At 33.6% G+C, this 15,002-nt stretch overlaps 1 protein-coding gene across 1 annotated transcript in view; it reads left to right on the top strand.

Annotated features, from left to right (window-relative positions):
- The first annotated feature begins 1,249 nt into the window (after positions 1-1,249).
- Positions 1,250-15,002, top strand: part of LOC131941259 (L-threonine ammonia-lyase-like) — a 48,903-nt gene continuing 35,150 nt past the window's right edge. The window contains exons 1-12 of the mRNA XM_059300398.1: positions 1,250-1,516; positions 3,588-3,823; positions 4,902-4,972; positions 6,593-6,638; positions 7,998-8,183; positions 8,431-8,486; positions 9,022-9,184; positions 9,526-9,616; positions 10,116-10,191; positions 11,305-11,430; positions 12,728-12,895; positions 14,449-14,506. Coding sequence (XP_059156381.1) covers positions 3,608-3,823; positions 4,902-4,972; positions 6,593-6,638; positions 7,998-8,183; positions 8,431-8,486; positions 9,022-9,184; positions 9,526-9,616; positions 10,116-10,191; positions 11,305-11,430; positions 12,728-12,895; positions 14,449-14,506 — 1,257 coding nt within the window. The 5' untranslated portion in view covers positions 1,250-1,516; positions 3,588-3,607. The remainder of the gene's footprint in view (positions 1,517-3,587; positions 3,824-4,901; positions 4,973-6,592; positions 6,639-7,997; positions 8,184-8,430; positions 8,487-9,021; positions 9,185-9,525; positions 9,617-10,115; positions 10,192-11,304; positions 11,431-12,727; positions 12,896-14,448; positions 14,507-15,002) is intronic.

A 15,002-nucleotide genomic window follows, 5' to 3' on the forward strand; every position in this document is an offset into this window, starting at 1 on the left:
GTCTAATTTAACTGTATGTCGTGGTATCACCACGGGATTTATGGCCGTACATTAGGAAAACAGTGTCCTGCTCAGGGACATAGCCAAGTTTTAAATGTCGGGAAGCTGCATTTGCACTAAAAGGCATACGTCTATCTAACTGAAAATAAATGTCCAACAGAAAAATATCTAGAGAATTTAGAATGATTTAAAAAAATAATTGCGCCGTTTTTTTTTCATATTATATATATATATTTTTAAATTTGCAGCATAGTCGATTTCTTGTTTTAAAATAATGAATATCAGATCTAAGAAAAACATTTACAATTATTATACTGCCATAATCTCGAGTTATCAACCACACGTACCCCCCCCCCCCCCCCTTACTGAACGAAATGGAATTTATATAGAAAATATATACTTTTGACAGTCTAGAATAACACTGCACGGGGAAAAGCGCAACGAAAAAATGCGGACAAAAAAAGCGCAACGGAAAAATGCGCAAACAGAAATTTACGCTCGCAGTAATATCCGAGCACAGAAAACTGCGCACGTATTTCTGTGTGCAAATGTTTTGGTTTGCTCGATATTTTGCGTGCGTTAATTTCTATTTGCGCTTTTTTCTCTCCGTTCTCTTTTCCGTTGCGCATTTTTCTGTTGCGCTATTTTTCTGCTGCGCATTTTTGGGAACCTTTTCGGTCCTCCCCTCCGTCGGAACGCCCCCCCCCCCCCCCCATGACGCTATTGATCACTTCACAACCAGAGGCGATTTAGCAAAGAGAAGATAATATTAGCTGTTGATCTCATAATAATTTTTAAAGTTAAAGTATTTATTTTCAATTCAATTAAAATATGATGACTTGATTGAACTATGCTGATTGTGTGACTTATTGTGCCATGGCTTGTGTCAACTTCGCCTATTACGCGACAAAAGAAAATAAAACAAACATTTACGCTTTAGAAAAAAAAATTGGGCACTGAAATTGTGTAACAGCTTTTTTTTTTTTTTTTTTTTTTTTTTTAAATAAAAAAAATAAAGCGAGTTTTTATTTTTTTGAATTTTCTTATTGTCGCCGCATATAGATCTAGATCTAAAAGCTTCGTAAATGCCTTTTATGTTTGTTTTATTTTTTCCATTGTTTTCGTTACTGTTAGTGTTTACTTTGTTAGGACAGTTGAATGAACTTAAGTTTCTAAGTCAATGACTTCTGATGAAATCCTAACACTTCTCATTAAGTCAAGAGATCGAAAGTCAAGCATAGTAGGCCTATTCACCTCAACTGTTTACGTTTGCCCAGAAATTGGGTCAGACGCCCATTCGCATTTGATTGGACAAAACAAGCACACCTCCAGCTATATGTCCTTGACTGACTAAAAACAGCGCCAGCTGGAGACTGAGAAAATAAATAACAGCGTTGCATATTTTGTAGTTTAAAGAGAATTCGTTGTTGCCAAACGAGATTAGGAATAGATCTTCATAACTTTTCTCTTGTACATTCGACTTATATCAAAATAAGTGTAACTTTATAGATTTAAGGTAAGTTTAAGTTCGGTAATGTTTTCTTGATTTTCCTGCCTAAGATTCAAGATCTGTTGTAAACTAGAGACTGAGAGACTCTGTTATCGAAAACAACGGATGTTTGACACACATTGTGTGTGAGTGTCAGTGTGTACTTTTGCGTTGCCCGACACGAGTAAAGACCAAACAAGAAATTGAGCTAGATCTAGATTCTAAATCTAAGAGCGAAATCTAGTTTAGATCGAAGTCCAAACAACGTACTAGTCTAGAGTAGATTCTTAGTTTAGGTAGACTATATTCACACATATTGATTGTGAGCCACTTTTTAAAGTTTTTTTCTTGAGCCTGTTGACTGTTGGCTATCTCTAGAACCCAGGGGCTAAGGGAAGATAACTTTCAGTAAAAATCTGTCCAGAATTTCTGTCTTTAGTCTATATCTAGATATTGTTTCCCGTCATCTAGATCTATTAATGATTAATGTATTATTAATCGAAAATAACTTAAGTCCTATGAATGATATTTTATGAACTGATATAGGCCTAATTCTATTGAATTGTGATTGATTGATTAGTTAAAAGAATCACTTGCGATTCTCATTTAATAATAATTTAACTTGGTCATAGTCATTGTGAATTAGGCCTATTTGTCAAAAAATTAATTTTTATGATTTTTTTAAGATCTAGACCAAGATCATGCATTTTGTTCTATTCCTATAATTAATAAATTATATACTAATATATACTATAACTATAGGCCTATACTCCCTATAGTCCTATAGCTAGTATAGGTCTTAATAGTTAATTACCAACAATTAGGCCTACAGTTAGTCATAGCAAAAATTTGCTTTTATGAAAAAATATCATAGCAGCAATTTTAAAAAGAAAATGCAATTAGTTTTGTAAAATTTTTACAAAGAATTAGATCTACATATGTTTTATAATTTTTCATTAAACTTCAAAAACAAAACAAATATCAGTAGGCCTAAGTCCCTCTAATTATTTTTTAAACTTTTTCAATTTTGAACTCATACCCCCCCCCCCCCCCCCCCTCCTCCACAACCTATATTGAGCTTAAATAGATCTAGGTCCTACTTATTATTATATTGGATTTTTTTTTTCACTTTTTAATTAAGCTAGAAAGAATTTGGTATCAGTTAAAAGCAGGCTTTCTCTTCTAGCTAACTAATAGTAATATATGCTTTCAGGATAAAATACTCAAAAATAATGTTTTTATGTTGCTACACATACACGCAGGAGCTTCCCGTCCAATATGTGATATCATCCCAATATTTGGAAATTCATTAACTACAAAAAAAAAACAATCTCTCCAGGAGGTCTGTTATGCACATAGATAAATTCAGGACACTGTTTACCAGAACACAAAAAAGATATTGTTAAGATTTTTAATGAGCGCACCATATTAGAGCATTTGCAAGGCATAGCTCACAATTTGTCTTAATATATTAATTAAAACTAGGCCTATAACTTCAGAATAAAATACTTTTTTTTCTTACATTTGTATTCTTTTGTTATGATTTTTGTTTTCATCAATATTAGCATTTTCTTACATGATCCGTGAGGAGGTGTTATTGTCCTGTAGTATATATCGGGGGAGGGGGGGGGGGTGTGATGTCTTGGCAGTTTTTATGGACCTCCACCTCATTTATAAATGCTGATTTCTCCACTCCATTCACCAAGCATTCAAACCCAGCCTCTCCTATATATATATTGCAATTTTAATTGTTTTTACAGCTATATCTTTCTTTCCAAGATAAACATTGATCAATTTTTGTAGCACTTAAAAAAGGATATCTTCTTACTACATCTTCTATCCCCTATGTCATACAAAAAACAAAATTCCAAATGCGCTATACCTCTCTCCCCTGAGAGTGACCTTATGTTTAAGTATATGTATTGGTATTTCAGATCTGATTTCACAGATTCAAAGTTTGGCTAATAATTATTTAGAAGAAAATGTTCTTAATTATAAGCCAGTTTATGTTGTTAAGCTTTCAGAATTGTTATCTTCATTTCTCATGACTAAAACTAATAGTTAATTAATTCAATTATAAATATATTTTATACTGAAGTTTCAGATTCCATTTTCAAAATGAATGGCAGTGATTGTGACGAAATGGAAGAGCCTACAACCAACCACGTAGGAAATGGTTATGCTAATGGAGAGGACAGCGACACTATAGAGTTTACAGATGAGGAAGTGTTGGATCCCTTCTGCAATCCTGACCGTCCTGTGGAGGTGAACTTTAATGACGTCAGTGCTGCTGCCTACAAGATCAAAGGGGGCATTGAGAGAACACCTTGTAATGTGAGCATTCTGTTCAAAGCATTTTAAAAATTTAAATTTAATTAAAATGTTTTCAAAAAATTAAATTGTTTGTCACAGTTCAAAACCAATGGTTAATATATTTTTTGTTGATAAATGGTGTAGCCCAGTTGTAAAGAATCTAACCAGATAAATGATTACTAAATTCTGTTTTTTGTCATTAGCTTCAGGGTTTAATTAACTATCATGAATAATAATTAAAATGAGCCTATTATGAAATGGCAGACTGTAGTTATATTGATCAATGTTTCACATCTAGTTGATTAAAATCAAATAGCTTACACACATTAGCTAAAGGTTGTATTACTATTCATTAAAATTAAGCTTAATTTTACTATTATTCCTGCATAAAAGTTACTAAACCATCTAGCTATTTCCCCTATTCTTGTTACGATTAGTATTCTTTTAATTAATTAATTAAAGACTAATTTTGCTAAACCGAAAAGCCACGAGTTCGAACCCTCGGGCAGATGAGGCTCGTTAGCTGGGGACAGCCACTCTTCTAGGAGAGACAACTCCAAAATTAAACAACTGCTGCCTTGTAGTTTGTTCTTGGTTGGACAAAGGCTATGGAAGCAAATCCAAAAAGAAAAGCAGGCTGAAATCGGAGTCAATGGCCTCAATGGCGCATAACCAGTTGACACGTAACGCTTAATTGTGTTGGAGGCGTGGTCGAGTCGGCAAAAAGCTCATGGTTGATAAATTCGAACAAAGTCTCGAGTTCAAACCCACTGGCAGATAAATCTCGATCCCCTTCAACACAAATAATTAAGAGCGAAGAAGAAGAAGAAAGACTAATTAACTTATATAAATAAATTTAAAAATTTAATTTTGCTTACATACACTTGCATGCACAGTTTGAAAGAAATTGTGCTAGTAAAGAATGGACCACAAACACACAGACTACCAAATAAAAGTGATGAATAAAAGCAAACGAAGAGACAACTCCATGTTACATTAATAGTTTCTATTTGCTATATTACTTTCATACACACAATAACTTTTTAACTCATGCATGATTGACCAGTGTTAATGATTTTCTATTGTCTTATTGTTATAGTTATCTCAGATGTCAAAGCAGTATGATATGAAGCTCTACTTCAAGAAAGATTTTCTGCAATACACTGGCAGGTGAGTTAAGGCAACATTTACGGACTGGCTTTAGAGGTGGGTCAAGGCAACATTTATGTACAGGCTTTAGAGGTGGGTAAAGGCAACATTTTTATGTACAGGCTTTAGAGATGGGTAAAGGAAAAATTTACGTACAGGCTTTAGAGGTGGGTCAAGGCAACATTTATGTACAGGCTTTAGAGGTGGGTCAAGGCAACATTTATGTACAGGCTTTAGAGGTGGGTCAAGGCAACATTTATGTACAGGCTCTTACAGGTGGGTAAAGGCAACATTTATGTACAGGCTTTAGAGGTGGGTCAAGGCAACATTTATGTACAGGCTTTAGAGGTGGGTCAAGGCAACATTTATGTACAGACTTTAGAGGTGGGTAAAGGCAACATTTATGTACAGGCTTTAGAGGTGGGTCAAGGCAACATTTATGTACAGGCTTTAGAGGTGGGTAAAGGCAACATTTATGTACAGGCTCTTTTAGAGGTGGGTAAAGGCAATATTTATGTACAGGCTTTAGAGGTGGGTCAAGGCAACATTTATGTACAGGCTTTAGAGGTGGGTAAAGGCAATATTTATGTACAGGCTTTAGAGGTGGGTCAAGTCACTGGTAGATCCTAATTGTTGGTCAGTCAGGTGGGTCTAGGCAGAGTGTATCTACACAATCTAAAGTTGACAATCCTCTCAGTTAAGTTCAAGGGTCACTTGCTTTAATACCCACTTTACAAATGTGAGTATGTCCAATAGTTACTAATGATTACAATTTGAAATAATTTTTGCAAAAATTTAGGCTGGATTCCATTAAGTTTTGCTGGCACATAAATAAATTATTATATTTATTTACCAGCTGTCAGCTGTTTTAGAGAAGTCAATTTATTTTTCTGCTTGTCTTGACATTTAGTTCAGTTATTTTGTGAACATTATTAAAATTGTATTGATCTTTGTATGGACTTTAAATTTTATAATTAGTACACTCTAATAGTATGTTAATAGTGGATCATGTTACTTGTATATAATTAAATCCTTAACAAAATGTAGCCAAGTTTCATAAAAAACTGTATTTAGTCTAGATTGATCACATCTGTCACCATTAACTGTTGACACTGTTTTGATTTGGTCAACTTTTTGACACCTTTTAATGAAGAGGAGTGATCTCCCTTGAATATTATTGTAAATCTTATATATCATTAAGGGGGAGGGCATGTGACTTTCAGTGCAATCAGGCTTTAGAAATGTTTTTTTATTAATCTTTTTAAAACTAAATTTTTTAAATAGAATAGAATCAGGTAGAAAAAAATATTTGCACACCAAATGAACATAAATAATGTATGCATAATTGACTTGAAAATTAATGCTTAATAGAGGAAACTTTGATTAATTTTTACAAAGTTCAACACCTAATTAAATAACATTTTTGTCACAATGCTTTGTCATTTAATCTTGAGCTATGTCAAAAGTTTGAAACAATATTCACTGTTACTGATTGAAAATATTAATAATCAATACATCTATAACTAAATTTCCTTAGTGTTGAAGTGAGCCTTAATGAAAAGTGAACCAGTTTTTGACATGGGATACTGAGTATTATGTTATAACTACTTGACTGATTCCTTCTTGAACTTTTGCTTTCAGTTTTAAAGAGCGTGGTGCCAGGTACACACTTCTTCAACTAAGTCAGGTAAGTAAACATTAACAGAGACTGCTTGACGCTCTATTGATTCAATTAACCAGCTAAGATGTAATTAATACTTTGAAGTGCTGACATTAACCTTATTTGATTCTAATTAAAAGCCTATTTGTATTTTGAATTTTTTTTTAAATTATAAAATTAATGATTACCACACAGAAAATATTTTTTGTAGCTGTGTCCAAAAATAAAACATTCACATACTGCTGTTAAAATTTTACCTTACTTTTTACAGCTTGATGTTAAAAATAATGTTCTTTTAACAATGGTACTTTCACTAAGTAGGTTACATTATTTAATCAATAAATTAAATTGTTCTGACTAATTTATACAAATTTTAATTCATTTTAAAGGTCAAATTATTTAGTAGGGTTGGTTTCAGTGCTATTTTTAGAATTATTATATGATCCAACCTAAGTTTAGTTACCTTTTGCATCTGTACAGATTAGTATCTACATAAAACATTTTTTGTTTTGTTTTGTAAGCCTCCATCAATGCTTGAATGAATGCAACTTTTTATAACTGAATCTAAATAACACCACATAGTTTAGGACCATCATCCGTGTGTTAATTATTTTACTATTTGTTTTTGTTTTGTTGTTTGTTACAAAAAAATGGGTTTAATGGGTAAGTTCAGACTAATAAAAAATACACATTCTGCTACTATATAGAATGACTCTTGGGACAAGCAAAGTAACATTAAAGACTAGTTAATTTTCAGGGTTTAGTATGAAATGTAGCATACCTGACCAAATGGAGGACAGGGGTGGGCATTATATTGATCAAATTCATTGTAGGATGGTTATTAAATTGTTTGAATAATTTCCATTTAGGGAGGGCGTTAAATTTATTAAACAATTTCAGTGTTTGGTGGGCATTCTGTTAATAATAATTTATATTATTACAACTTTTAATTTTTTTTTTTTATCTTTTAAGAATACCAACGTAATTTCTTGTTTCTCATAGACAAATTCAAACCTTGGGCCACAATGGCTGCCAGGGCACTTTACTTCTTCATTAAAGATTTTATTTAAAAATCACAAATTAGTTTTAAAAATGTGTGTATTCATGTTTTGTTTTTTATTTAAGAGACTACATATTTATTCTTTTTTTTATCTGTGGCTGTATCCTAACTCAGTTCACTAAACATAGAGGTGTAGCCACTCTATGAACTGACTATTCCAGGCGTCGCCAGTAAACATTAAGCGTAGCCACTGTAGCCACTAAACATTTAAGTGTAGCCACTAAACATTAGAGTGTAGCCACTAAATATTCAACTACAGCCACTCATTGTTTATGTGTAGCCACTGTATTGCCTCAACACTTAAGTATAGCCACTAAACATTCCAGGAGCAGGCCAGGAAAGGTGTGGTAGCCGCCAGTGCAGGGAACCACGCCCTAGCCCTCTCCTACCATGGCCAGCTGCTTCACATCCCAGTCACTGTGGTCATGCCCATTGTTGCCCCCATGATGAAGGTGGAGGCCTGTCGACAGTATGGAGCTAATGTTGTCATTTACGGAAAAGATTTCGGAGAGGTATTGTGCTTTTGATACGTTTGTTTTCATTTTACATTAATTGTGTGGGGAAAAAGCACTGATTTTCCATGCTTTTTACATTTTTTAAATCTGGAAGGAACAAGACAACTGTCATCATTTTTAATTTTTTTAAAAGTATATTACTCTGTACATTAACAAATTGTGTTTGCCTTTTGTGTTGAATTTATATCTTCTCTGAAATTTTAAAAATGAAATCAAGTCAGCTATTAAATCTTTCTGTTTTCAGACTAAGCAGTATGCCATGCTACTCAGCAAAAAGAAAGATTTACTTTACATCAATGGGTGAGACCATTATTCTATTGCTACTGTGTAATGGTCTGATTGGAACCACTTTAAAAAAATTTCCTATACTCAACAAATGAGTAGTTGTGATCTTAAAAAAATGCTCATAATGTTGCTGTATTTGTGACAATCAATATTTTCTTGACGACTGCAATTTTTCTTGTAATGCTTAATTTTTTAAAAACAAAATATAGTGTAAATCACAGACATCCAAATTTTCTGTGACAAACATTGAGATAAAAACACTCATTTTCGTTATTTAACCCTTAAAGTGCGTGTCACGTGGCCTTACATGTTATAAGTTATGTAAGAGCAAAGCCACGATCGTGGCTTGGCGCGCTTTCAGGGTTAAAATTTTTGTTGTTGTTTTTCATGATAAAAAATAGCTTCAATCTTACTTTTTTGTTCAAGTTTTAATGATTTAAAAAAATTGAGCTTTTTATACTTTCCTGATATATTGAACAGCAGCAAATTTCAAATGTGCCTATCAAGCTGATGATTTTTATTTAATTAACCCTTTCCTTCCCATTTCTAGCTTTGATCATCCTCATATTTTGGCTGGACAGGGCACCATAGGCCTGGAGATCATTGAACAAGTTCCGCAAGTTGATGCCTGTATTATCCCCATTGGTGGTGGAGGACTTATAGCAGGTGCTGCAGTAGCTTTGAAGAATCTCAAACCCAGTATAAAAATAATTGTAAGTATTTCTGATTTCTCTAGTCACATATTTCTGATATAGTCCTACATTTCCACCAACTTTCCATCAATAAAAACTCTACCATTTTATAAATGTAACCTGTTTGTGGATATTAATCAAACAGTTGTGATTAATTTTCTCTTACAAACTAACATATTAATTAGTATGAATATTTCCACAAAACTAACTTTATTTACCATAGTTATTGTCAAAGTTTGTTAATTCCCTATTATTCGACATGTCTTAATAATTCAAAGTTTATATTAAGTCAGTTTTTATTCTCCTCCTATCTTTAAATATTTTTTAATGATTATAATTTTTGATGCAACTAATTTAATTAGGGTGTGGAGTCTGAGAGGTCAACAGGATTTCAAGCCGCCATGGCAGCAGGGAAGCCTGTTTACAGTCACGTCGGCCAATCTCTAGCAGACGGTTAGATTTTTTATTTATCTCTTTCCTTTAGAAAATTTTAGCATTTTATATTATTACAACTTTTAATTTATCGTTTATTTTATTTTAAAAAAATACTAACATAATTTCTTGTTTAAAGTTAGATTTCTAGGTAAAAACACTACAATACTTGTTTGGTGAGGTTTTAATTGTTATCTCCCCTGGTCATCTCTTTCCTTAGTAAAAATCCAGCAATTTTACATTAGTAGGCCTACTACTTTTATTTCTTTACCAATTTGCCTTTTTTATTTGATAAATTCCAACGTAGTTTTTTGTTTAAAGTTAGATCTCTAGTTGAAACACCATAACACTTATTTGGTGATGTTTGTATTCATAGAAGAAATAAAAAAATGTTAAATGATTTTTAAGTTTAACTGTTTTTAACATGTAACTAATTTCACAGTTAAACTGATTTCAGCGTGAAACATACATCTTAAAGTTTAAATTTTGTATTAATTCTAGAATTTTCCCCCATATTCAGGTTTGGCAGTCCCAGTTGTAGGTGTCAATGCTCTAGCCACAGCCAGAAAATTGATTGATAGAATCGTCACTGTCACGTGAGTGATCTAATGTCTGCTCCAGTTTGTGAACTTTTAGATCAAACAACTGCTGCCTCGTAGTTTGTTCTTGGTTGGACAAAGGCTATGGAAGCAAATCCTAAAAGAAAAGCAGGCTGAAATCAGAGTCAACTGCCTATTTGGCGCATAACAAGTTAACATGTAATACTTAATTGTGTTGGAGGAAATCCCTTCCAATATTAAAAATTAAGAACGAAGAAGATCAGTTTAATTGCTTAACAGTGATTTGTGTCTTTGCATTATTTTTAAGGAAGCACCATTTATCTCATTGTTAAAAATTCTTTTTACTCAAAATGTTAATACATAAAATTAAAAAAAAACCTGACATTGCAATTTTTATTTAAAAAAATATTTTGATGAATTTGTAATCTGTCTGAAAAATATCTTAAAACATTTTATTTTTTGTAAGCAACATGGCTATGCACCCTATTTACATTAACATTTAAAAAATATTTTATTGATAGTTGAATTTCTACTTGTGCTCTCATTTTCACCAGAGAAATAGTCAGATTATTCTTATCTGATGTTGCCCCAAGAAGCTGAACCTTAGACTATTGAGTTAGCATTTGTGTGCCTATCACTTGACCATGCAGTCTCATTCAGTTTTTGTACTCAATACCAAAAATAAAAGAGGCCAGAGTATTTTGATACTCTGTTTTTCAAAGCAGTCATTTTTCTTAATGCTGGTTAAGGCCAAATTAAAAGTTAATTTTTCTTCTTCGTTCTTATTTATAGTATAGGAGATTTTCTCCAACACAATAAATTATTATGTGTCAAAGGGCTGATGACCCCAACTTCAGCTTGCTTTTCTCTCATGATTTGCTGTCATAGCCTTTGTTCAGGGAACAACAATCTTTGAATAATATCAAAGCTTTCAGAATCAGGCCAAATCTTGCCCACCAGTAACTTATTTATTACAACAGACAACATAACCTGTGCCATGACATGTTCAGTGTTTAGATTTAAATTGAAACAGATCTTGCTGTAGTTTAATTACAAGTCAAGTATTGCCACATAAACTAATGCAGGTAAATTTGGTTACAGAAAGTCAAGTATGGCGACATAAATTAATGCAGGTAACTTTGATTACAGAGAGTCAAGTATTGCCCTGGCCATCTTGAGACTTATAGAACAGGAGAAAGCTGTAGTTGAAGGTGCTGGTGCTGCCGGTCTCGCAGCCATCATACAGGGTCTGGTCCCTGAGCTAAAGGGGAAAACGTGAGTCTGGTTCTTAGCTCTGAGCTTAAGGTGAAAACATGAGAACATTTCTATCATACAGGGTCTGGTCCCTGAGCTCAAGGGGAAAACGTGAGTCTGGTTCTTAGCTCTGAGCTAAAGGGGAAAACGTGAGTTAACATTTCCATCATACAGGGTCTGGTTCCTGAGCTAAAGGGGAAAACGTGAGTCTGGTTCTTAGCTCTGAGCTAAAGGGGAAAACGTGAGTTAACATTTCCATCATACAGGGTCTGGTCTCTGAGCTTAAAGGGAAAACAGTCACAAATTGTCATACTTATATGACAATTGGCACATACTGCCTGGCTTTTACTGTCTTTGCTACAGTTATATGGATATCCTAGCTAAATGTAATTGTTAGAAGCTCGTTACTAAAACAAACCCTTTCATTTGAGATTCCACTTATTTGGTCCAGTCATTTGCATGTAATTTCTACCAGTATGTGTACTAATGTATCCGTATGTATACATTTGTAGTTTAGATTTGTTATCATAATATTTGGACGATATATTTGTTTTATTTAGTTTAAACGCTCTTTATAAAAGATTAAACAACAATTTATGGTAGATAAAACCCACATCTTTAGTTTAAACCATGTACATAATTTTTAAATTTGACATCTTTGTCCGAGTTCCTTAATTTTGGTACAATGCCCCCCATCCAGATGTGTTCTACCAAACCAAATTGCCTATCTATGTTTGTGTGCAAATGATTTAATATAACCTCTGACTAAAGTCATTGTTTACTGTGTATAAAATTGAGTTTTCTCATTTCCTTGAGATTTTTTTAAAAATAATATATTAATACAACTAATTTGATTTATCTAATTTATAGATGTTTTCTGTAATTAGCATTCAACTAAATACAGATGGTTTCTGTAATTACCCCTACAATTCAATTAAATTTCAGTTCACATAGTTTTGTTTGGTCCATGTTTAGCTGAATTTTATTCTCAAAGAAAACAAGATAATTGAAACAGTCCTGATCTTGTTCATTTGTTGCTACTATTTAATTACTTCATCTTCTGGCACTGTACTATGCTGGACTGACCCTGCTAATTTCACACCTTCAGTGCCAGTATTTCCATTAGACAGCTTCACATTTAGACCTAGACTACAGAATTTAACATCAGGGGTTAAATTAAAAAATATTAACCTTAAAACTCCCCTGCAGAGTACAGTTAATGTTAAAATTAATTATAGTTTTTATTTACTGAATTAAAACAGTACTGGTCTGCCATTTCTATACAACTTGTCAGGAGAGTTGTCTTGTTTCCTTACAGTGTGGTTGTCACCCTTTGTGGAGGTAACATTGACACAACAGCTTTGGGCCGAGTGATTGAAAGGGGCTTGGCAGCTGAGGGCAGATTAATCAGATTTGGTGTGACAGTGTCTGACAGGCCAGGTGGCATCGCCGAGTTGACAAAGAAGATTGCAGACCTGGGAGTCAGGTAAACCTGGCCGCGTGTGATGGGGAAACTGACGGGTGGCTGGTAGTTTTAGGGGCTCTGTCTGGGGAATATTTGTATATTTTAAAATGTAGTTATGTTAGGGGGTCACACAGGAAATATATGTATATTTATTGATTTAAAGGGCTCTTACAGGGAAATATTTTGATATGTACTAATGTTAGGACCTCTTTCAGGGAAATATTTGTATTTTAGTGGCTCACACAGAATATTTGTATATTTATTGATGCAAGGGGTCACACAGGGAAATATTTTTACGTTTGATGATGTTATGGGCTCTTACTGGGAAATATTTGTACATTTACTGATGTAAGGTTTCTCACTGGGAAATATTTATATATTTGATAATATTTTTAAGAAAACATGTCTCACATTCTATAGAGCAGTGTTTGACTTTTTAAAGCTTATTTTGACAAAAGAGTTGTTCTATTAACTTTAAAAAATCTGAGATAAAATGGAGGGGGGTGTTGTGTTTGTGCAAATGTTAATTATGTTCCTTGCAATTTGATTAACAGAGGGGGTTTTAATGTTATATTAATACCTTGTAAATGGGTTCTTTAAATCAAAGATAAAAATGATAGTATTTAAGGCGGGGGCTTAAACGCCAGCTAATATTACAATAATACAAACAGTGTCGTCAGGCTGATTGTCACTAGAGCTGACACTAGACAAGAGACCCGGCATATTTGTAGGTCTCTGTCACACCTAGCAGTCCACAGGTAAATTTTCAAAAGTTGTTGCACAAAATCTTTCATTTTTAGTGCACTGAACTGTTGCTATTTCTGTTATTTATGCATTGTTTTAATGGGTGAAACATCATGATAGAATGAGTTTTGGAACAATATACATATAAAAATATAACAGACTGTATATCCAAATAAATCTAGAAAATGCAATTAAAAATAAATAAATTAGAAAGTTGAATAGAACAAACTAGACACCCAAGTAAAATGATACGAAACCCATAGTACATGAACTATGTATATAATTCTCTTCATGGAGACCATAGAAAACACCAAGCTGTAAGCGCGCCTAGCAGCCCCCTTTCTTCCTCTCTACCACCCCATGAGCTGTGGTTCATGCTAAATGTTTACAATTGTAGAGCCGGGTTTAGTGATGGCTATTAGGGGTAGATAATTTAGATTGAAACTATTTTAAACTTAGGGGAGGTAACTAAGAGGAAGCTGCTTTTTAAGGGGGGGGGGGTGTAGGTTAGGGGTTGGGGGAAAGGAGGATGGGGGGGGGGGTTATCATCCTTAACGACTTACTGATAGTGTTTTAAAGCAAATATTTTCAGTGGCAGCATTGGTACTGTCGAATTAACAAATTATGAATTACTGAAAAGTAGAAAATAAAACAACTAAATAGCGGCATATTATACACCACGGGTTGCCTCGTATGTTTATATTTCTAGAAGAGTTTGTTGAACAAACGTGCATAAAAACAATTGTCCTTTGTTTTAACTAACTTGTGTTAGTCTAAGTTTATTGTGTTTAGTTATGTAAACCTTCACTCATTTCGTGATGTTGTTTCAGTATAAAAGATATTCTTCATGAGAGGGCCTGGTTGAAAACTGATGTCTTCTCAGTCATGGTAAGCAGTTTTTTTATAAATCATCTTGGTACAGCTAATTCATTTGGCCTGTATTTTAATCTTCTGTGGGCCTAAAATGTCAACATTTGCTCTCTTGAAGGTGCTGGAAGAATGTTAGCGATCAGTAACTGTCTATTGTTGCTGTATCTTTGTTAGAGAAATTGTGTTTGCATTTTGTCATCTTGTCATTGAGCTTGTGTGTAGAACAGATAAATCCAGTCAGCCTAGCACATGATGAGCTCAGCTGGGCTTGTTGTTATTGTGTTATTGATGGGGGGGGGGGAGGGGGGAATAAAAACTTTAACGACTCAAGGACCTCCAAAAAAAACACTTTCATATATAGTGGTTATGTTTTCAATACTTACCATTTCAAGATTTGGATCCACAAAGTCAAAATTTTATGTCTGGAAGTTTTGTACCCCATCACTCACACCCACTCCCCCGTGGTTGAGTTAATACAATCTAGCTGTATTGGCCAGCTGGCTGTATTGGCCAG

Source organism: Physella acuta, unplaced genomic scaffold (genome assembly GCF_028476545.2).
Source record: "Physella acuta isolate Inbredline_101_S28 unplaced genomic scaffold, ASM2847654v3 ptg000028l, whole genome shotgun sequence".
In the NCBI taxonomy this organism is placed as follows: Eukaryota; Metazoa; Mollusca; class Gastropoda; family Physidae; genus Physella; species Physella acuta.